The 23384-nt window shown below is 43.6% G+C and overlaps 2 protein-coding genes across 3 annotated transcripts in view; one reads left to right on the top strand and one right to left on the bottom strand.

The window, feature by feature from the left end:
* Positions 1-2122, top strand: part of cars2 (cysteinyl-tRNA synthetase 2, mitochondrial) — a 35967-nt gene extending 33845 nt beyond the window's left edge. The window contains exon 11 of the mRNA XM_043692677.1: positions 1081-2122. Within this exon, the coding sequence (XP_043548612.1) occupies positions 1081-1143 (63 nt within the window). The 3' untranslated portion in view covers positions 1144-2122. The remainder of the gene's footprint in view (positions 1-1080) is intronic.
* Positions 2123-3344: 1222 nt separating this feature from the next.
* Positions 3345-17782, bottom strand: naxd (NAD(P)HX dehydratase). 2 transcript variants are annotated; one of them, XM_043691236.1, is made up of 10 exons: positions 17682-17782; positions 16365-16515; positions 15843-15888; positions 14356-14444; positions 12190-12298; positions 9885-9935; positions 9165-9269; positions 7311-7431; positions 5559-5679; positions 3345-4592 (listed from the first exon to the last, which is right to left on the bottom strand). In XM_043691236.1, exons 1-10 carry the CDS (start codon positions 17725-17727, stop codon positions 4442-4444), a joined length of 990 nt encoding a protein of 329 aa, XP_043547171.1. In that variant the 5' UTR covers positions 17728-17782; the 3' UTR covers positions 3345-4441. The 2 variants fall into 2 exon arrangements, with proteins under 2 accessions (XP_043547171.1, XP_043547170.1); XM_043691235.1 differs by having other exon boundaries at positions 17557-17687.
* Between the last annotated feature and the right edge of the window lie 5602 nt (positions 17783-23384).

A 23384-nucleotide genomic window follows, 5' to 3' on the forward strand; every position in this document is an offset into this window, starting at 1 on the left:
TTTCTTTTTCCACAAATTTCTGTTCTTACACTTATGTACTTGAGTTGTCATGCCGAATTCAAGCACCGAGACTGCTCCCATTAGGCCTTGTAAAACTGAGTGTTTATATGTGGTACCCAGGTAAATACTGAAAACTGGATGCTACCGGTTAGATTGAATATAGAAGGTGCTCACCTCCAATATAGTGCTCAATATCCTTTTAAAGGTAAACTGACAGAGTTGTCAGCAGCCGTTCACAAACCAATTACACTAGTCGTTAGTTCAGTCAGTTTTTCTTACATTTTAATACACATCTTAATCTGACCAAATTCAACAGAGCCAAATCAAAAGCAAGATCAAAGGTGAGTTCAATGGTTTTCTGTACTCCTGTAAATGGACTTCATTTGGCTTATTTTGAACAATATCTTGCATTTATACAGCTCCTTGGCGTTTTAAAAACAAGCATCAAGGCATTTCACAGGATTATCCAATGAAATTTAACGCAGATGTATTTGTGATATTAGAACAGGTGACCAAAGCTTGGTGAAAGTGATAGGTTTACGGAAGGTGCTAAAAAAGTGAGAGGTGGAGAGATTAGAGGTGTTCATGAAGTGAATTGCATAATTTATGACCCTGACAACTGAACGTTGCAATTTGAGAGTTGCCTGAACTGCCTAATAGGCCATTCTGTAATCTGGGACTCATGCAATTTAAATAAATTGTTGCAAATTATGCGATGTGTTGCTGCAATTATCCACTCTTTTGAATAGATGGATTTGATGGTAATTGAATAAGATTAAGCCAGATATAAATCATTAAACAGTAAAGGAATTTACGGAAACTTTTAAGATCAAATCTCACTATATTTAATTTCAAACTTTGACATTTTCTGCTTGCTAAATGGCTAGGGCACACCGGGATCAAGGGTTAGACTTGGATCCATCGACCTAGGGCAGCAGGGAATGAAATTTTGTTGGAGAGTCTGAAAATTTCCAGTTAACCCATTTGAACAATGATTCAAAGATGCAACATTAATTTTGCATTATTTGATATAATTCTCCACAGTCTCTGTACAAACCTCCTTTGTTTTTGCTTTTCCAGGATCGAGGGGCAACTTCATCATGGGAGATGATGGAACAACTTACAAAAGTTAAAGAAAAGTGAAGCCGGATTATTAATTTCAGACTTTCAACACCAACATTGGGGTATTAACATAACCCATTGACAGTCATGGAAAAAGATATGCTATCTTTGGGCTAAATTGTTTATTGGTATCATAAACTGGGGGAGTTGCCTACAGCAGGAATGTTGGGCTGTGACACTAAGGGGTCACATCCCCGACTGAAAAGTGAATCAATCTCCGTGATTAATTTTGCTGGACCCCGGGCTCTTAACTGACAATGCAGTGTCTCCATGCTGCCCCCCCTCCCAGTGCATCAGGTCTGTCCATCACTGTTCCAGACAAGATACACGTTGCTTCTCAATCGTAGTTACATAAAGTAATGGTGAGAAAAACTGATGGATCCCATTCCATTATACAGGATGAATCATGATATTTTAAACTGTTGTTTATCAAACATTGTCATTAGCTAGATAACACCTTGTTCATTTATCATGCTGTTTCTTTCTTGTACATCAATTAAAAATTTGATTATGTACTTGATAAGTTGTGAAAAGTTTGGAAAACAAAGTTTATGCTGTCATGAAGTCATAGCTGAGCACATCCAATTCAGGCTGTTTTAGAACAACCTAAATACTGTAGCAATGTACATGCGACGATATGAACTCGGGGCAGGCTTGGATCACTTGGCTCGTTGAGCCTGCTCCACCATTTGATACCATTGTGGCTGCTCTGGCTATTCTACATTCCTATCTACTCCCAAAAAATTTTCAACCTCTTGCTAATCAAGAATCTACCTACATCGAAGACACTCTTCCTCCAGAGGTAGGAGAAGCAGAATGCCAGAGACTCATGGCCCTCTGTGAGAAAGATGTTCTGTCTTAAATGAGTGACCTCTTAATTTTAAATAGTCATTCCTAGTTCTAGTTTCTCTCACATGGAAACAGCCTTTCCATAACCATTCTATCAAGACTCAAGATATGTTGTCACCTTTTACTCTTTAAACTCTAGCAGATACAAACCCAGGCTGTACTCCTAAGACAATTTGCTCATTTCATGTATTAGTGTAGTAAATCCTTTCAGAAGCTTGCAATGCTTTTACATCTTAGCTTAACTAGAGACAAATACTGATCACAGTGCTCCAGATCTGATCTCACTAATGCTCTGAATAACTGAAATATAACTGCCCTGCTTTTGTATTCACTTTTTCTTGCAGTAAATGATAACATTAGCTTTTGTTTTATTTAGCATACCTGTTTACCAAACTTTTGCAATTCATGCACTCACTGCACCTTAGAGCTCCGCTATCTTCCGTCATTTAGATAATATGCTTCTAGTTTATTTTTCTTGCCAAATGGACAAGTTCAAGCAGTTTGTCTGTTTGTTTCAGGTGGGATTGTGGAGGAGAGGGGTAGAGAACAGAAAGAGGTATTGAAAGTTAGTGAGTGACATAAGGGGAAGAGAGGGAGGATGGAGTACTCGATGCTAAAACATTTTTAGACTGTTTTGTTCTAAATATGCACAAAATCCTAATGCTCTGAAGGTGAGCTGACCTTGCACACCTATCGCTGTGGACAACAAGCATTATATGTGTTTTGTCCAGTTACTAATTGTGGTTTCTTGTGGTAATGTCCTGCAATGTCACACAGACTTCCCACAAAGCACATGGATCTGATGAGGCTTTGCTCATGAAACCAATTTACAGTTTACAGATAGCAGTCCTGGTTAAAGGTCATCAACCTGGAACATTATCTCTTTTGCTGTCTCCACAGGTGCTCGTTGATTGGAGTGTTTCCAGTATTAATTGCTGGATGGCAACACCGTCTGAAAAGCAACCCCAGGTTGAATTTAACCCTTTACTCATTAAATGAACATTGTGCTTTTAATTCAATATTACCGGTGAAAATCATTCCTTGCAAGCAACTGAATCCTATTTCCCTGGCAGTATGTTTGAAAGAGCTGTTTGGCTGCAGATTCCTAGGTCATTTTTGCTGAGCTGAAACTGAATGATAACCCACCATTATTTTCAAATAACTTGTAGATCTCCCATGGTGGATCAGAACCACAATGTAAATTCTGATATTCCTCACAGTCAGTTCCTCAGTATAACACATTTCAACCATTTTGCACACAAAATAGCCCATAAAGTATTTTTTAAATGCTGTTAAGTTTCAGAAGGACAAATAGAGACATTTAGGGTCCTGGTACAAAATCGCTCAAAAAGAGAAACAAGTTATTAAAACGCTTCAGGAATGTTGTCCTTTATTTCAACTCATGACTCCTTGGTCCTAAGATCAGGATGGTGGAATTTTTCCCATCAGCTTTACTCAACTATAAATTATGAAGGGTTTTTATAGAAAAATAACTTTTCAATTACAGGAGGTTCAGGAACAAAGGGCACAGATTTGAGCTATATTAAACAAAACTCTCACAAAGTGTAGAGTTGGTTATTAGAGCAGAAATGATAGTGGCAGCAGATTCAATAGCAATGTTTGAAAGTGAATTGGATTAACACTCAGAGGGGTAAAAGTTGTATCACACTAGCACAGGCATGATGGAGCGAAAGGTCTACTTCAGTTCTGATCAAATTTAAATCCAGGATCAAAAGTGGAGTCCTTACATCGGAGAGCTGATGGTTGCCCCATGTCAGTCTGCCCCTTCTGTACAGGACCATGCTGTCAACTGATTACAGACTCAACAGTCTGGACTGGGGCATGAAGGGACACAAACGCTACCCATTGAGAACAGCTGATTCTCAGGATTCCAATTACGATTTAATGAAGCAATCCTCATGTTTCCTAATCCCAGACAGGGGATCTATGCAGGGGCCCAGTAATGAATTATAATTCATGTTATCATGGCCCAAGCAATCACTGTGTAGATTACAGCATTACAAACAAAGGCAAACTGTCCTCAAAAATGGTAAACTCTTGCTATTTAAAGCAAGAGAATTTAAACACTTTCTTTTTTAATAATGATCTGTCATTCAAAGGATGTACCCGTGTGTTTATTTCAATCAGGGAGTGAAAATAATTTTAAAGTATGGTAACTATGAGCTTTATAATCGTGGACTTGCTGCCCTGTCCCCACACCAACAGTGTCAATCCTACTTTGGACCATCAAAACATTTCCATTATTTTGATGTGTTTATTCACAAGATAGGATTCATAGTATTCGACAGATTATAACTGCTAGTTTCAGTGCTTTAATTGCAGCTAGCCAGCTGCATGTAGACATATTTTGAGGCAAGAGTTAATTCATGGGAACTGTCTGTAAGCAGCTTATACAGCCCCATGTGAATTCTTGCACTTCAGTTTCCACTCCAACAGCCAACTCTTCCCTTTAGCTCTCAAAGAGTTTGTTAAAAGCTGTACTGATCTCCGCAATCATGTCCGAGGTGGTCATTGCACGACGATGTTTTTGGAAAGCCTGGTGGTTGCACTGCCTTGTCAAGGCGCAGGCTCCAAATGCAGCTATAAGTGTGGGATTTAACCTGGAAGGAGAACAGAGACCATGCTGAGTTACTGTGTGAAGCTTCTAACTGTACAGCATGAATCATGTTTGTGAAAGACTATCCAAAAAGACTACCAAGCCCCTGCTTCTCTTCCACACCCTGAAAATCTGACTGCGTGAAAATTCTCTTCATCTCCTTTGAGATTATTTTTCTAATTTATCTTAAATTTGTCTCCCTCTGTTTCCTGACCCTCCTGTCACTGCAAAGCTTCTCCTTATTTACTCCGTTAAAACCCTTAGAATTGAGAATCTCTATTCAAGTTTGCCTTCAACTCAACTGAGCAAAGAAATCTCAAAACTGAGTGTATGTAACCCCAATTCGCACCAAGGTGATTAATGGATAACGCATAACCACATCAGTGTGAGAAAAAGCATCTCCATTCTCCACGTTTGAAACGTGACCTTTCCACTTCAGCCAGGGTCCAGCTAGGGTGTGAAATAGAGCAAGGGGTTCACAGCTCAATCCCACTTAGCTTCACAAGAACCAAGAGGAATGTGGAAGCGCTATTGTAGAGAGTCTGAGCTGGGAATACGAGCAGATACTGGGACAGTCCGTCCAGGAAACATACATAGATTTTCAAAATGACTTCTTCCCACAACACACTCTTCTGAAGTTACAGTTAGATTAGTGCTCTGACTGTCTGTAACATGACCAAAGTCATCTTGATATCCAGTGATAGGGGTTAAGTCCAGTCTCGCAGGGACGAGAGAAACAAACGCTTACACCCACTGGACCTATGCATTCCACCTGATATCAGCGATGATATTTTTGCCTACCCAGCATTATATTGGGGGAGTCTATAAATATCCTGGAGAGAGAGAGCGGGAGAATGATTCCAAATGAGGATCACTCCTGTGTAAGCACCTCTGCATGCATTAATTACAAAAACATTACAATTCCCAAACCTCTTCCACTGACTGGAGACACACTATTGGCCAGTCTTACCCGTCTGTTTTCTCATCCCCAGCCGTAAAGGCCCAGTGGGCTAGGACCCCCAGTGATCCTGAGAGCAGGTCTCCCTGACCCCCACACCTCCGACCACTGCCTTGCTGTGAGCACACCAATACTGAAAAGTGAGAAACAGGCATTCCATAAGCCAAAACTGAAGCAAATTCTTGTTAAATTATCCACATCCAAATAAACTTCAAAAAGGGAGAAAAAGGTTTAGTTGTGTGCCACTAGATGCTGTTATGAATTATTTGTATTAAACTGGATTATCTCAAGAGTTGGAAACATTTAAATATTAAGTTAGCCAACCAGAAACCCACAGTTGAATACAAATGATTCAATGCAAAAATATCAATTAGGTTCTTAACACGACTTGATCTATTGTGAAATCCAATCATTTGAATTCTCATATTTTCACTGGTAAAGCTCAGTTTTTTTTTCATTTGTTCATGAGATGTGGGCACTGGTCTGGTCAGTTTTAGTTATCCATCCCAAAATCCCCTCAAGGAGGACAAATTCCTTTTCAGACAGGGTAGATCGTGAGACTCTTCATGTCAAATGTGTCAAAGACCACGTAGGTTTAAGGTGAAGAGTAAATGGTTTAGAGGGGGTTTGAGGAAATGTTTTTCTCACATAAAGGGTGGTAGAAATACAGAAGGTGCTGCCAGAGAGGGTGGTGGAGGCAGGTACACTCAACATTTAAGCAGCATCTGGACAGACACTGAAAATGCCAGGGCCTAATAGGTTATGGACCAAGTGCAGGTAAACAGCATTCATGTAGTTTGGTATTGGTTTGTTGACACAGACATAGTGAGCCAAAGGGTCTGTTTCTATGCTGGATGACTCTATGCCATCAACGAGTCAGTGAAGTGGCCAGATAGGTAACACATGACAGAACTTTTATGTTTCGATAGAAAGAACATTGAGAGACTGTAAAATCAAGGGTACTCTAAGGTTTGTACAGGAGCAGAGAGTAGGGTATAAGTTATGAAGGTGGCAGAGTAGGGTATAAGTTATGAAGGTGGCACAGTAGGTGGAGAGAGTAGTCAATAAATCATACAGTATCCTAGGCCTCATTTACAGGGACATAAAGAACAAGAGCGTGGAGGTTAGGCTGAGCCTCGAGGTTAGAGCCCAGCTAGAGTACTGTGCATAGTATAATAAGGAGGATGTGAATGCATTGGAGAGGGAGTGCAGATGAGGTTTACAAGAATGGTGCCAGGGATGAGAAATCTCAGTTTTGAAGGTAGATTAAAGAGGTTGGGATTGTTTTCCTCGAAGAGAAGATTTGATAGAAGTTTTCGGTGTTATGAGGGGTCTGGTCACAGTAAACATGATGAAACTTTCTCTGTTCATAAAAGGATCAAGAACTAGAGAGCACAGATTTAAAGGGCTTTGCAAAAGAACTAAATGTAACGAGAAAGGAAAACTTGGGATTCTGAAATATACCATCTGGAAATATGATGGAAGTAGGTTCCATTAAGTTAAGGTGGCAATGGTTGATGATGTAAACTGGAATAATTGAGTTATTTATAGCAGTGTTAAGGAGAAAGGGTAGGAGACTGGCCTGTAATCCTGACGTTCATTGGGAGAGTGGGTGCAGATACAATGAGCCAAATACCTCCTTGTAAAAGTTTGGGGAAAGGAAATCTTGGAGGATTACTGCACAAAACAATCAATTGGCTAAGAGTGACTGAGTGGTCCAAAAGGAAGGATTTCTGTGACTGAGTTTACATTAGTGAAGCTCACCTGTACTTCCATCGGATATGAGATCTTTCTCTCCCTTCTGGACAATAGTCACATTCCCCAATGCTTGACTGAGTTGAAGCAAGTTGCTCGAGTGATTGCACTCATTGTAATGACTCTTGAGCTAAGCACAGAGAATCCACATGACTTCCCATCAATTACAAATGCTCATAACAAATGAGTGCAAAGCGCAATAGAATCACTGAGTGCAGAAAGAGACCATTCAGCCCATCTGTCTATGAAAGAGTTATACAGTTATTCCCATTGTTCCTGCTCTTCTCCCCATAGCCCTGCAAATGTATCATTTTCAAATATTTATTCCACTTCCATTTGGAAGCTTGCAGAGAGATATTGATAGGTTAGCTAAGTGGGCAAGCATTTGACAGATGGTCTATAATGGGAGATAACGTGAGACAGTCCACTCTGGCACAAAGATGAGAAAAACAGAATATTACTTAAATGAAGAGTGACTGCAGAATGTTACACTACAGAGAGATCTGGGTGTCCTTCACATGAATCAAAGTTCCTCACGCATGTACAGCAATAAGGAAGGCCAGTAGAAGGAGGCCTTTATTGCAGGGGGTTTGCATACAAAATTAAATGATATCTTGCCCCAACTGTACAGGGCTTTGGACAAATCACTCCTGAACTGTATATATTTAAATAGAAATCAAAACTATTTGCATTGGAAGCTGTTCAGAGAAGGTTTACTAAATTGTTTCATGGAATGGAATTGTCTCATAAGGAAAAGTACAAGCAGGCGAGATTTAAACTCATTGGATTTCAGAAGGAGGAGTGGTGATCTTATTGAAACGTATAAAAATTCCTGAGGCTGCTTGACAGGAGGTAAGATGATATTTCCCATTGCAGAGGAATGTGAACTTGGGACCACATTTTGGAAAAAAAGTGATTAAGGTTGAAATTTGGTGGTGGGGGTGGACAGGGGTATTTTTTCTCTCACAGGGTCATTACTATTTGCAATTCTATTCCCCGGACACCAGTGCACACCGATCAGCTTCCTGAAGCTACTGCCACACACTGGCCTGAGGCCTGCACAGTGGGGAGAAAAAACAATTGGGGGAATGTCAGTCAAGGATTAATAGGGTGATGGCGGGCAGATAAAGTGGCATTGATGCCACATCTGATGAGCCTTGCTCTTACAGATGGTAGAGCAGTCTCAGTGGACCGAATAGCTGATTCCTCCTTCCACTTTCTGTAATCTCCAGATCTGCTTCAACAGCCTTTCAAGCAATTTTTTTTTCCAATCTCAACAATTGTCTGCATTACAAAAAAATTTCATCCTCTTCTTTCGCCAACAATTTAAACCGGTGTCACCTGGTAACCAAAGGGAGGAGGAAGTACCACCCAATTTTAAGAGGCATATCCAGGCTGTTTAGATTGAAAGACACCATAGCGATGACTCTTAAGATTTGATCGATCTGCTTCATTCAGCCCACCAGAGTCTAAGGAGCCCAACATGCTCCACTGAGCACACGATTAGATTAGATTAGATTACCTACAGTATGGAAACAGGCCTTTCAGCCCAACAAGTCCATACTGACCCTCCAAAGAGTAACCCACCCAGACCCATTTTCCATATGTACCCCTAACTAATGCGCCTAACACTACGGGCAATTTAGCATAGCCAATTCACCTGACCTGCACATCTTTGGATTGTGGGAGGAAACCCACGCAGACACAGAGAGAATGTGCAAACTCTACGCAGACAGTTGCCTGAGGTCGGACTCTAACCCGGGCCACTGGTGCTGTGAGACAGCAGTGCTAACCACTGAGCCACCATGCTGCCAATTAAGAACAATTAAAAACCTCAGCTAATTATGCTACTCAAAGACTCACCACCGCATTGTAGAGTCTGGAAAATTCAATCACATTTGGTGTTAGGATGGCTTTATGGTATCCCTGGATCACAGAGGGATCTTGGACAACCACCCATAATCCATCCTGGAGAAAGAAAAGAGATACAAACTGTTTAAGGATCTCGATGCTCAGAGTGTACACGACACACAAAGAGAAAGAATTCACTTTCTAGGTTCTGAAATCCTACAAAACAAATTGGATTTCTTGTAGTAAATGGTGAGGATTTTTTTTCCCCTTAGTTTGTAAAGGCTCCAAACAGAATTAAATAGATAATCCCTGTAGACAACATTCCAGTGAGCTGCTGGGGGAGCACTGCACCACTTGAGGGTCAGCACCAGGGGGAGTGCTGCAGTGTCAGAGGTGTTAAATCTAATGGCACTATTTCAAAGATGTGTTGAGGTTTTCCTTGTGTCCTGGCCACATTTAGTCCGTAAATGGACAGATCACATTGCTGTTTGTGTGATTGTACTGTGTTCGATTTTCTAAACTGCTATACAACAGCGACAACCCTTTAAAATTATTCCATTGGTTAGAAAGTGCTGGGATGTCCTGAGCTTGTAAAACACACTGAAGGATTCTTTGATTATGTGGATTTACAAGCAACAGTTTTACAATTAACAAAATCAGACAGAGGGGCAAGATCCCGAAGCATAAAACACGATGAAATTTGTCTTAAAAAGAGCTGAATGATTTACTCACAGCATCAATTACAATGGGTATTCCTTGCTTCTGACATTTCTCCATTATAACCTGTTGTGACAGAAATCCACTTTGAATAGCTGCAACACTACCAATACATTTAGAACTGAAATCCTACAATTTGCAACTATTTGCTGAACAGGCCAATCACATTACAGAATTTACAGCACAGAAAGAGGCCATTTGGCCCAGCTGTTCACCCAGCTTAAACGTATCTATTTTACCACCCTGAGTCACATTCCAGATTCTCACCATTCTCTGGGTAAAAAGACATTTCTTCTGAATTCCCTGTCGGATTTATTACTGACTGTCTGATATTGATGATATGATGCATTTTAAATTCAATATTAAATGTCCCATGGGGTGTAAGTGCCACAGGGAACACCAATCTCAACGGAGCCAGGTTTAATTCACTGGAGACAGCTTCGGACATTGGTGGTGTTTCTATAACTGAGAGTTGTTATTGCCATCAGCAAGATAGGAGGCCATTAGAACAGGAGGAAAATCCAACAGGATGATGCCACCAATATTCAGCCATTAAAGGAACTTGTCTTGATTTTCAAGGATTCAGGGTAAAACACATAGAAGCTTAAGTACTGGTACCTCCCTCCAACCACACCACACACCCCGCCCCCCCTCCCAATCCGTTCATGAAGCCAGTGTCTAAACAATAACAGCCCAATTTCCTCGCAAGGAGTGTTTGAAGGTTGGGCCCCTATGATGCTGGCTTTGCCCCTCCGACAGGTTAACGCTATCTTAACAGGCCTGGAATACATATAGGTCAATGGGGTTGTTATAGAAAGCTCTGTGACTCTGACTGGAGTAACTGTGCTCAAATCTGGATGATTACAGGGATAGGAAGCATTTAGACGGATATGAGCCAAATGCTGGCAAATGGGACTAGATCAGATTGGGATGTCTGGTCGGTATGGATGAATTTGTCCAAAGGGTCTGTTTCTGTGCTGTATGACTCTATGACAGTTAGTAAATTTGCAGATTACACCAAAATTGGAGGTGTAGTGGACAGTGAAGAGGATTACCTCAGATTACAACAGGATCTTGACCAGATGGGCCAAAGGGCAGAGAAGTGGCAGATAGAGTTTAATTCAGATAAATGTGAGGTGCTGCATTTTGGGAAATCAAATCTTAGCAGGACTTATGGTAAGGTCCAAGGGAGTGTTGCTGAACAAAGAGACCTTGGAGTGCAGGTTCACAGTTCCTTGAAAGTGGAGTCAAAAGAGACCTAAGGGGCAACCTTTTCACACAGAGGGTGGTATGTGTATGGAATGAGCTGCCAGAGGAAATGGTGGAGGCTGGTACAATTACAACATTTAAAAGGCATTTAGATGGGTATATGAATAGGAAGGGTTTGGAAGGATACAGGCCAGGTGCTGGCAGGTGGGACTACATTGGGTTGGGATATCTGGTCAGCATGGACGGGTTGGATCGAAGGGTCTGTTTCCATGCTGTACATCTCTATGACTGCTGTACTTAGCCAGGCTATTACAACCTGTAATGTTGGCCAGGACCTGTTCTGTCTAGTCCACCTGTGGGAGTAATCTCTAGCTATTCCTCTCCAGACGCCATCACAGCTGCTGCATCTGATATCCAAGTTTCAGTCCCTTCACATCAGAAAAGGCAATTTTCATGCAAACCAGACCTACAGCCTGGTCTTATTTTCCTTTCACCTGTAACTTTTCTCCTCAGTGGGTGCTGAATGGTCCTCTGTAGCCATGGGAATGGCCAAGAAGCAATGTCGATAGCTATGCAGAGGCAGGGAGCTGTGGCGCTGTACCTACTGCCCCTCTCAGTTCCACAATCACTGTCTACTGTAAACACAAAACTTTACAGATATGTCCTTAATGGCCTCCTGTGGAGCAGACTGCCTCAGTGTGGACCAGCCTTGCTGAGACCTCAGGCAAGTAGTGCTCTTCCACTCTAATCAACCCACTTCCTGCCACCATGGTCAAGATCAGTTTTCACAGAATGGAATAGCTCCACCCTCTCTCACACAGGACCCCTTCTCTCCCCACCTCATTATTTCCAAAACCCCTCACCTGTCCTCTCCTGCCTCCTACCTTCCACCCCAACCCTGTCAGCTACTCCCCAGTTCCCTCACTCCGTCAGCCCGTCCCATCATTTCCCTTCTCCCTTACCTGGTGACCCTTCTCTCCTTTAGAAACTCAATCAAGGTGAAAGGAACAGAATGGTCTAATAGTACACCGGTCGCCAGCTTGTAAACATCTAAAAGTACCTCCTGGCTGGCATCACTGCAGGGATTGTTTACACAGACTGTCATCCTCACCTTTGTATTCTGCAAGACTTTCTCATCTCTTCCCAGCCCTGGCCCAATCACCATTGAATGCAGAGCAGGAAACCATTTCTCCACATTCTCCACACCACTGGACAGGTCTCTGAAATAAACAAAAACACATTTTTCCACAAATGGAACACAATGGAACAGGCCAACTCTGGGGTGCTCTCACTTCACTCTATGTCTGTGTACTCCAGATAGACTCAGTGTGTTTGCTCAATGTTAGATTTATTTATACTGATGCAAGGCTAATCCGCCTGGGCCCCAGTCACTCCTGCAATTCTCTCATTTGAACTTGCAAATGCACAGTCCTGGTCTGAAGTTTCACCGAGACAAGAAATTTCCTTGCAGGTGAATCAGTAGCTACACAAAATAAAATCTTCAGCATTCCTTGCACAGCTGTCACATAAGCAGGCAATTTGGCTCATGCAGTCCACATTAGCAACAGCAGATAATCACTGTCCAGTCCCCACACTCCCTTATCACCTCTTCAATCTAACCCCATGTAAATTTCTGATTCAAATAGTAATTGGAATCGAATCCCACAGCCTCCATCACTCTTCTCTCTCTGAGGACCTTGATTCTGCCCCAGTCCTAAACGGTGTACATAATCTTCTATCAATGTGTTTCATTCTTTCTGGAAACAGCTTCTATCTCCTGTGTCGCAAACTTTCATCACTTTAATTACATATTGTTGTGAATATTTACTTCATAATTCAGATGTTTTAGAATACAACGTCTCGCTTTAAGAATGAAAGTTTTAACCAAAATGAGGAATATCTAGTTTTGAAACTACTAAACATAACCCTGAAGTAAACGTAATTCAAATATGTTTGGAATCTATTATGCCTAAGAGGTTAACAGCTAGAAAAGTAAGATCATAAAATGGCAGATGGGCTAACTTAGCCAAGGACATGATGCTTGCAGTTTTTTTTTCAGTAAATGATACATTATTCATTTGATTTCTGAGAATTAAAGAAAGCTTTAGAATTAAAAAGGTTTACATTTTTACTCGAGAAGAATACACAGACACCGCATTAACATGGAGATGGGTGGAGCTTAGTGCCATCCTGTCTTGATGTTCTGAGAGTTCAGTAGTGAGGGAGCTGGGGTGGGGGTAAGACTGGATGATGTTTGGAAAGACAGCTAAGAGACTGTGTCAGCTTTGGTTTTATGTAGATTGTTGCTCCATGGAAGTCAAGTGATAAAGCCCGAAAGTACAGTTAATTCTATATTTATTGTCCATGATGCAGCCTGCGATCAGTGTTCAGTACATAATAATGCTAGAAATGGGGAAAACAACTGGAAGATTGAAGCTAAAGGAAGAAATGAAAGTAATCTTCAATAACAGGAAGTCAGCCTTTTTGCCGTTGAAATTCTGGAAATAAGTGGTTGGGTCACATTTGGAAACATTGATTTGATTTGGTTTATTATTGTTACATGCACGCAAGTATAGTGAAATGTTTTGTTTTGCCTGCAGTACAGGCAGATCATAACATACAAAGATCGTAGGGTGACTGAACAGAGTGAGGAATACAAACCAACAGCTGCAAAGAAGGTGCCCAAAAAGCAAGGTCATCATTAGATTTGAAATTGCAGCCGGATGTAGAAAACCAAAAGGTGTGTTCTGATGTTTCAAGCCAATGCACTGAAGGTTCAGAGATGCCAGTGCAGGAGCTCTGGAATCCAGAAAGGAGACACTGGGGGAGAAACTGAAAGATCACTAAGCCACTCGGCAATGGAAAACCCTCAACAATTCTTGTGCTTTGATTTCTCCTCAGTGACCTAACCAAAGTGAATTCCACTTTTGAATTGGTTTCAGGACAAAGAAGTTAACCTTAACAATTTAGTAAGTGCGTGCACCCGTGTGTGTGAGGGGAGTGGCACAAAATATAAAGTGGAAGTAACTGTATATGTTTCTGTAAGCCATGGTTTAGGTTAATTGGTTTACATTCTTTTTGATTAAAAAAAAATTTTTGCTTAAAAAATGTGAATCCTTGTGTAGTTCTGACAATTGATCGCTGATTGTTAACGTGTCAGGAAGAAATATGAACAGTGTCTAATCAGTTCGTAACAGTATACCCCTGTAATCTGTTTTGGACAGCATCGATGCACCTGTTGTGTCCTGTAGAGGGCACAAACTCAAAGTCAACTTACAGGACAGGATGAACAATCACATTCGGGCTGTAGGATTTAATAACTGGGGCAGCATCTTTAGTGCAGAACACATGAGAAAGGTCAGCACCCTAGGGAGACAAAAGAGAGATTAAATATAGCTCACGCACACTTCTGCATCCTCCTGTTACTGTACATACAATCCTGAATTACGCTGGCCAGACTGCATTTATTTATTGCCTATGTCCAATTGCTGAAAGCTCCAGGGCCAACCACATGGTGTGGGTTCAGAGTTGTGAGTGTGGATGCAGACTGGCTTCGCGGGTAGTTTCTGGTTCCTAACAAGTGTCAGTGAACCAGTGAATGGCTACAACCGAACCAGTGTGAAGCCAATCTTTGCATACATAAAAGCAAGTTCTTCACTTTGGATCGCACTGTGAGCAGATGCAACACAATGTGTGAAACACAGAAATACTCAGCAACTTAGCTGACGAAGCATTTCTGTTTACAGCTACACCTCTGAGGCTCAATTATCTGCAGCTTGCAACACAGTATCAATGTTCTGGAAAGATTTTGCATTTGAAGAGATAAATCAGTTAAACCCATTACTGTTCTTTCACAGTGTTCCAAAGGTCCAGTTGTTTCTTAATTGTCAGTACGTACGCACCAGATAGAGTCGTAGAAATGTACAGCACAGAAACAGACCCTTCACTCCAACTCGTCCATGTCAACCAGATATCCTAAGTTCATTTAGTCTCATTTGGCCTATATCCCTCTCAATCCTTCCTACTTATGTACCATCCACACCGTTTTAAAAGTTGCAATTGTACAGCCTCCACCACCTTCTCTGGGAACTCGTCCCTGAGGTCTTTTTTAAAATCTTTCCCCTCACACCTTAAACCTACGCCCTCTAGTTTTAGACTCCGCTACTCTGGGATAAAAGCCTTGGCTATTTATCCTATGCATGCCCCTCATTATTTTATAAACCTCTAGAAGGTCACCTCTCAGCCTCCAACGCTCCAGGGAAAACAGCCCCAGTCTATTCAGCCTCTCCCTGTAGCTCAAATCCTCCAATCTTGGCGACATCCTTGTAAAACTTGTCTGAATCTTTTCAAGTTTCACAAGATCTCTCCTATAGCAGGGAGCCCAGAATTGAAAGCAGTAGTCTAGAAGTGACCTAACCAATGTTCTGTGAAGCCACTACACAACTTCCCAACTCTGATACTCAACACACTGACCAACAAAGGCAGCGTACTAAATGCTTTCTTCACTATTCTGTCTATCTGTACTATTTCTAGGAACTATGAGCCTGCACTCCAGGTTTCTTTATCAGCATCACTCCCCGGCGCCCGACCATTATGTTTATAAGTGCTGCCCAGATTTGCCCTACCAAAAAGCAACACCTCACGTTTTTCTAAGTTAGATCAGCCATTCCTGAGACCATTTGCGATATTCAAACCCAACAGAAACTGGTACAATGTTTTCTCAAAATATAAATTTAATGCTTCAAACTTTGGTCAAGTACATACCACTTTAAGACTCGCAATTGCTGCAAAGTATGGTGCGCCTGTGTATCTGTAAGTTATTAAAATATCAAAATTATTCAATTAAAACAGAGTACATAGTCTATTTAATTTTCCCAATTATTATTTCTTTCACCTAGTTATGTAAGTTTTTTGGAGAATTTTTGTGCTGAAAATAAAAATGATAAGCAACCATTGTCCCCGAAAGTTGATGAGCTGATCTTGGACGCTTTCACAGAGAGTTTCTCTCCCCAGTTCACTCATCGCCCTTCCTCAGCCCACTCTTGACTCCCACTGCCACCTTCTCAGATTCACTAATGGTCCTGTATGGGATCATCCTATTATCCAAAGATTTGTTCTATGTCCCCCAAATGGTTATTGCGAGGAACCCCATCACTCTGTTCACCATAATTCCTTCTTCCATCTTACACAACCTCTGTCCCAACCTCAACCATTTCACCATCCTCCTCCCCGTCAACGCCACACTGCACTTTCCCTGCGTCAGCCGGGGGTCTGTACCAGACTCACTCAGTACATCCACCAATAATCCCTATTTTTCCATCTTGTCCTTTATGTTTTTTCTCAGTTAAAGGAGGGATGATATTCCTGACCAGCTGAAGATTCTTTTCCATGCTTCCCACAGGCCTGTGGCTGTGAAACGTAAAAGCTCTGCACAGAACTGAAAGACAGTAAGAAAATAAAAAAAGCAAAATCTGTAACATAACTTCAAGGGATTAACACGCTCATTCAAAGTCAGAAATAGCTGGAGAAACTCAGCAGATCTGGTAGCATTTGTGGAGAGGGAAAACAGAGTTATCATTTTGAGTCCGGTGACCGTTCATCAGAATCCAGAGTTCTTTGTTTTGTTTTAATGTTTAACACACATTCATTGCTCACAACTCTTTTTCAAACAGAATTCACAATCAAGGGAAACAGTCTGCCATAGTTATTCATTCCCTCTCCGTGCCAAATGATCCAGGGTTCAAACCTCATTACTGAGCCTGGAACACAACCTCCAGCATCAATTGCAATGACAGTACTTGTCGGAGCGCTGCAACATCGGAGGGTTAGTGTTAGGTTACTGTTGCGCTGCTCCAGGGAACTGCTGCTGGGTTACTGCTGCACTGTCAGACGGTCAGTACTGAGGGAGTGCTGCACTGTCAGACGGTCAGTACTGAGGGAGTGCTGCACTGTCAGGGGTCGGTTGAGAGAACTGATCTCTATCTGAACGTTAATTTTCCAGTGAGTGCTGAGAGAGTGCTGCACTGTCAGAGGGTCAGTGCAGAGGGAGTGCTGCACTGTCAGAGGGTCAGTACTGAGGAGAGCCACACTGTCAGAGGGTCAGTACTGTGAGTGCCGCACTGTCAGGGGGTCAGTACTAAGAGAGTGCCGCACTGTCAGGGGGTCAGCACTGAGGGAGTGCCGCACTGTCAGGGGGTCAGCACTGAGGGAGTGCCGCACTGTCAGGGGGTCAGCACTGAGGGAGTGCCGCACTGTCAGGGGGTCAGCACTGAGGGAGCACTGCACTGTCAGAGGGTCAGTACTGAGGGAGTGCTGCACTGTCAGAGGGTCAGTACTGAGGGAGTGCTGCACCGTGAGATCGCCGGTTGAGAGAACTGATCTGTATCTGAACGTTAAGTTTCCAGTGAGTGTGACTGGATCCCCCGGTGTCTTGTGTCTGGAGGCCTGGCTTGGAAGACTTTCTCCCGGAATCCTGTACCTTCAATCCGCAGGCAGCACAAAGCGACTGCAACGGAGACTAACGCAATGAGGCCGCCGCAGAGTAGAGAGCCCCGGGCTGTCCTCATTGCGCTGCCCGAGCCCCAGGCACACGGCGAGCTTTACCTGCGGCGTGGAACCCAGCGGCCGCCAGCTGTTTACATTGATACATCCGGATCAAAGCAACCAATCACAGCCAGTACTGCCGCCAGCCAATAAGAACCCGTCTTGTGACCAGCCAATCGACTATATGCTATAACCAGCCAATCGCAACCACTGCAGGAACCAGCCAATCGTAGCCCCTGGGGGAACCCGCCAATCGTAGCCCCTGGGGGAACCCGCCAATCGCAGCTTACTCTGTAACTTGCCGTCAGTGTATCCACTGCAGTTATCCAATCACAGTCGTTCCCATTACTGGATTGATACTGCTGCTTCTGGAAATCTCAGACAAATTGCTGGAGAAACTCAGCAGGTCTCTTGGGAGGAAACAGTTAGCATTTCGAAGTTTTCAGAACTAAAAGGAGTTGGAAAATTGGCTCCATTTTACACTTGCCAGAAGCAGAGTAGGAGCAAAGGGGCAGATTGATTAATTGATTCATTTATTTATTAGACTAGATTCTCTATGGTACCGAAAAAGGCCCTTCGGCCCAACAAGTCCACACCAACTCTCCGAAGAGTACCCCACCCAGACACATTCCCCTACATTTACCCCTGACTAATTGTGGGCGGCACGGTGGCACAGTGGTTAGCACTGCTACCTCACAGCGCCAGACACCTGGGTTCAATTCCCGCCTCAAGTGACTGACTGCGTGGAGTTTGTATATTCTCCCCGTGTCTGCGTGGGTTTCCTCCGGGTGCTCTGGTTTCCTCTCATTGTCCAAAAATGTGCAGATTAGGTGAATTGGCCATTCTAAATTGCCTGTTGTGTTAGGTGCAGGGGAATGAGTCTGGGTGGGCACACTTTGGCGCGTCAGTGTGGACTTGTTGGGCTGAAGAGCCTTTTTCCACACTGTAAGTAATCTAATGTACCGAACACAATGGGCAATTTAGCATGGCCAATTCATCTGACCTGAACACCTTTGGATTGTGGGAGGAAACTGGAGTGCCCAGAGGAAACCCACACAGACACGGGGAGAATATGCAAACTCCACACAGACAGTCACCCAAGGTGGGAATCAAACCTGGGTCCCTGGCACTGTGAGGCAGCAGTGCTAACCACTGAGCCACTGTACCAACCCTTGTCATGTGTACCGAAGTACAGGGAAAAGCTTTGTTTACAAGCAGTACAGGGAGATCACTGGAAGCAGGGATGTACGGATCAAAAATTGCCATAAAAACTTCGACAGAGGCGTACAGGTTATGTTGCACAGGGTGTGAGCTAGGCGAGACCAACATGAGCAAGATCAGCATTATTTGAGGTTAGAGAGTCCATTCATCAGTCTAATAATGGCCAGGAAAAAGTTGTTTCTGAACTTGCTTCTCTAATCATACCTGAGGGAAACGGTTGCAGGAGATCATTATTAGGGTGCAATGGGTCTTTGATAATGTTGACAGCCTTTCATAGAAACAGAAACATTGAAATAGAAGATAAGAGCAGGATGAGGCCATTCAGCCCGTTGAGCCTGCTGTGCCATTCATTATGATTATGGCTGATCATCCATCTCAATAGCCTAATCTTGCTATCTACCCATAACCTTTTATCCCATTCACTCCAAGTGCTATATCTAGCTACCTCTTGAATACATTCAATGTTTTGACATCAATTACTTCCTGTGATAATGATTCCACAGGCTCACCACACTTCAGGTGAAGAAATGCCTTCGGCAACAAGCGATGTAAATGGCGTCTATCAGTGAAAGGTTAGCTTGTGTGATGGTCAGGGCTATGCACACAACCTACTGTAGTTTCTTATGGTCCAGTGAACAGCAGTTGCCATACCAGGCCATTATGCACCCAGACTGCATGCGTTCAACAGTGTATCTGTAGAAGTTGGTAAGGGTCCTCATGGACATGCCAAATTTCCTGATCCTCTTGAGGAAGAAGAAGTGTTGTTGTGACTTCTTGACATCGCATCCATGTGGGGACACCAATTTAGATTGTCACTCTGAGGAACTTGCCGCTCTCCACCCTCTCAACCTCAGTTCTATTGAATTCATTATTGAGACTTTGGGCAGTGAGATCCCGCATTTGTTTTTTAAAAGTGATGTTATGCAAATGATGCAGAGGCGACAAAATGTGGAGCTGGAAAAAGTGCTGCAGGTCAAGCAGCATCAGAGGAGCAGAAGAGTCGATGTTTCGGGCAGGAACCTTCACTATCTCTAAGTGATGCAGGGGGGCATGAGTGAGGTCAAAATAAATATTTGAACCGATTTATACCCTTTCGGGAAGATAGCTGCCATCATTGCCTGGCCTAGCCAACATGTGACTGCACACCCACACCAATGTGTTGCCTCTTAACTGTCCTCTGAGCTGCCTAACTAGTGGTGCCCTCAATCATGAATGCATAACAAAAATCTTCACCAAGGAAAATGCTGCCAAAGTTACAGCAAAAGAGAACATAGTTGAAATACTAGGGTTAAAAATTGAAAACAAAAGTGCAGGTGTTACATACACTGACTATTCCAGAAATTGAGAAGTTGCCATAAGAAGATGAGACAGGAGCACTATTTGACCCATCGAGAGTACTCCATTATTCGCTACATGCATGGCTGGGGCTTCAACTCCTCTTGCACATCATGACAAAAATCAAAAATCTGTATATTTCAGCTTTAAATATATTCAAGCATGGTGCATCCACAACACTCAAAGAATCCTCTACAGAGTGGAATCTGTCCGTTTGGCCCATCAAGTCCACACCCACGTTGCAAACAGCATCCCATTCTATCCCTCTAGCCCTGCATTTCCCATGGCCACTCCACCAAACCTGCAATTTTGGGTGGGAGGAAACCGGAGCACGTGAAGGAAACCCTCACAGACATGGAGAATGTGTAAGCTCCACACAGACACAAAGAAACAGTCACACAAGGCTGAAATCGAGCCCAGAGTCAAAAGATGTGGCGCTGGAAAAGCACAGCAGATCAGGCAGCATCTGAGGAGCAGGAGAGTCATCGTTTCGGGCACATCAGAAATGTGTTTTGGAATGGGGAGGGGCTTAATAAAGCGATAAATATGGGGATTAGGCTGGGGGAAGGTAACTGGGAAGGCGATAGGTGAATGCAGCTGAGGGTGATAGTGATAAAATGAGTGAAGTTGACGTTGATGCCATGTGGTTGAAGGGTCCCAAGGCAGAAGATGAGGCATTCTTCCTTCAGTAGTCCATTAGCTAGGATTTGGGGGTGGAGGAGGCCCAGGACTTGCATGTCTTTGGTGGAGTGAGATGGGGAGTTGAAGTGGTCAGCCACAGGGTGGAGGAGTTTTTGGGTGTGTGTGTAGGGACGTGTAGTCCAGGTAGCTGTGGGAGTTGGTGGCTTTGAAATAGATGTCTGTGTTGAGTTGGTCACCAGAGATGGAGACAGAGAGGTCCAGGAGGGGGAGGGAGGTATCTGAGGTAGTCCGGGTGAACTTAAGGTCAAGGTGAAATGTGTTGGTGAAGTTGATAAACTGCTCAACCTCCTCATGGGAGCACGATGTCGCGGCGATACTGTCATCAATGTTGCGAAGGAAGAGGTGGGGTATGGTGCTGGTGTAACTGCGGAAGATGGACTGTACCATGTACCCAATGAAGAAGAAGGCATAGCTGGGGCCCATGTGGGTGTCCATGGCTACCCCTTTGGTATGAAGGAACTGGGAGGATTTGAAAGAGAAGTTGTTGAGGCTGAGGACCAGTTCCGCTAATACTGGTTGAGTCATCAGGAGCAGTAGAAATGGTGGGCTTGGAGGATTTTGCCGTGGCAGGTGGATGTGTACCGGGATTGGATTTCCATGGTAAAGATGAGGCACTGGGGGCCAAGAAACCGAAGGTCATGGAGGGGGTGAAGGACATGGGTGGTATCACGAGTATATGTGGGGAAATCCTGGACCAAGGGGACAGGATGGTGTCGAGATATGAGGAGATGAGCTTGGTGAGGTAGGAGCAGGCCGAGACTATGGGTCAAACGGGGCAGTCAGGTTTGTGAATTTTGGGTAGGACATAGAACCGGTCAGTGCAGGGTTCTGGGCCTATGAGGTTGGAGATTCCCTGAGGTGATGAGGTTGTGGATGGTCTGGGAAATGATAGTTTGGTGATGGGAGGTGAGTTCATGGTCGAGGGGGCAATGGGAGCAGATGTCTGTGAGTTGACGCCTGACTTCAGCGACGTACAGGTCAGTGCACCAAACTACCACTGTGCTCCCTTTGTCTGCAGATTTGATGGTGAGGTTGGGGTTGGAGCAGAGAGAGTGGAGGGCTCCACGTTGCGAGGGTGAGAGGTTGGAGTTGGTGAAAGGGGTGGACTGGTTGAGGCGGTCAATGGAGTGGTAGAAGAGATGAAGAGGTCAAGGGTGGGTAACAGACCAGGACAGGGTGTCCAAGAGGATGGAGTATGTTGGGGGTGGGAGAAGAGGGACCTGAGAGGGTGGGTGGGAGTCACAATTGATAAAGTAAGCATGGAGGCAGAGGTGGCGGAAGAAAAGTTTGATATCACAATGTGTATGGAATTCATTGACCCAGGAGCTTAGGGGTCCTCACCTACCACCCCATTAATATGACCGAAATATGCTTATGCCCTAAAGGTCGACTCTCCTGCTTCTCGGATGTTCCTGACCTGCTGGGCTTTTCTAGTGCCACACCTTTCGACTTTGACTCTCCAGCATCTGCAATCCTCAGGTTCTCTCACTCGCTGGAATCAAACCCAGGTCACTGGTGCTGAGGCAGCCATGCTGACCACTGAGCCACATGCCATCCCATAGAGAGAATTCAGATCGAGAATTCCAAAGATTCACAATGCTTTGAGTGAAGAATTCCCTCCTCATCTCACACAAAGAGGCTCAGGAGGTAGAACAGACTACAATAAACTAAAATCCTAAACTTGGTGGCACAGATACAGCCTTTTGGTTATAGAATAAGTTTTGTTTAAGGGATAAGTTTATTTCTAATAAAAGGTTTCTTCAATAATCTCAAAGTAACCTAAAGAAAATCTATTTTGTTCTAGATAACAGAGACACAATTTGGCAAGTTTTGGTAAGAAAAATGAGACATTTACATTTTTGGTGCAGCTCATGGAGTGATTCTTTGGGGTGACACGGTGGCACAGTGGTTAGCACTGCTGCCTCACAGCACTAGAGACTTGGGTTCAATTCCCGCCTCGGGCAACTGTCTGCGTGGAGTTTGCACATTCTCCTGTGTCTGCGTGGGTTTCCTCCAGGTGCGCTGGTTTCCTCCCACAGTCCAAAGAGGTTGGGATATCTGGACGGGTTGGACCGAAGGGTCTGTTTCCATGCTGTACATCTCTATATGCAGGTTCCGTGAATTGGCCATGCTAAATTGCCCGTAGTGTTAGGTGAAGGGGTAAATGTAGGGGAATGGGTCTGGGTGGGTTGCTGTTCAGAGGGTCTGTGTGAACGTGTTGGGCCAAGGAGCCTGTTTCCACACTGTAAGTAATCTAATGTAATATTAAAAAAACCCATGGGATGTGGTGTCACTGGCTTGGCTGGCATTTATTGCCTGTCCCCAGTTGACCTTGAGAAGGTGATGGTGAGATGCCTACTTGAATCGCTGCAGTTATTTGATGTAGGAGTACTCCCTTAGGGAGGAAGTCCCAGGATTTCACTAAACAAATGGTGTTACTTTTCCAAGTCAGGATGGTCAGTGGCTTTTGGAGTCTGGGAGTTCTCGTTCTTGAATGACAAGATG

The sequence above is a fragment of the Chiloscyllium plagiosum genome, chromosome 6 (assembly GCF_004010195.1).
Source record: "Chiloscyllium plagiosum isolate BGI_BamShark_2017 chromosome 6, ASM401019v2, whole genome shotgun sequence".
Lineage (NCBI taxonomy): Eukaryota > Metazoa > Chordata > Chondrichthyes > Orectolobiformes > Hemiscylliidae > Chiloscyllium > Chiloscyllium plagiosum.

Coding starts and splice junctions, on each gene's coding strand:
- naxd (XM_043691235.1), bottom strand. CDS start 17,644: ATGAGGACAGCCCGGGGCTCTCTACTCTGCGGCGGCCTCATTGCGTTA. Junction 9,936..12,189: donor AAGTCTTGCAGAATACAAAG/GTGAGGATGACA, acceptor CTGTCACAACAG/GTTATAATGGAGAAATGTCA. Junction 9,270..9,884: donor TACCCATTGTAATTGATGCT/GTGAGTAAATCA, acceptor TTCTTTCTCCAG/GATGGATTATGGGTGGTTGT.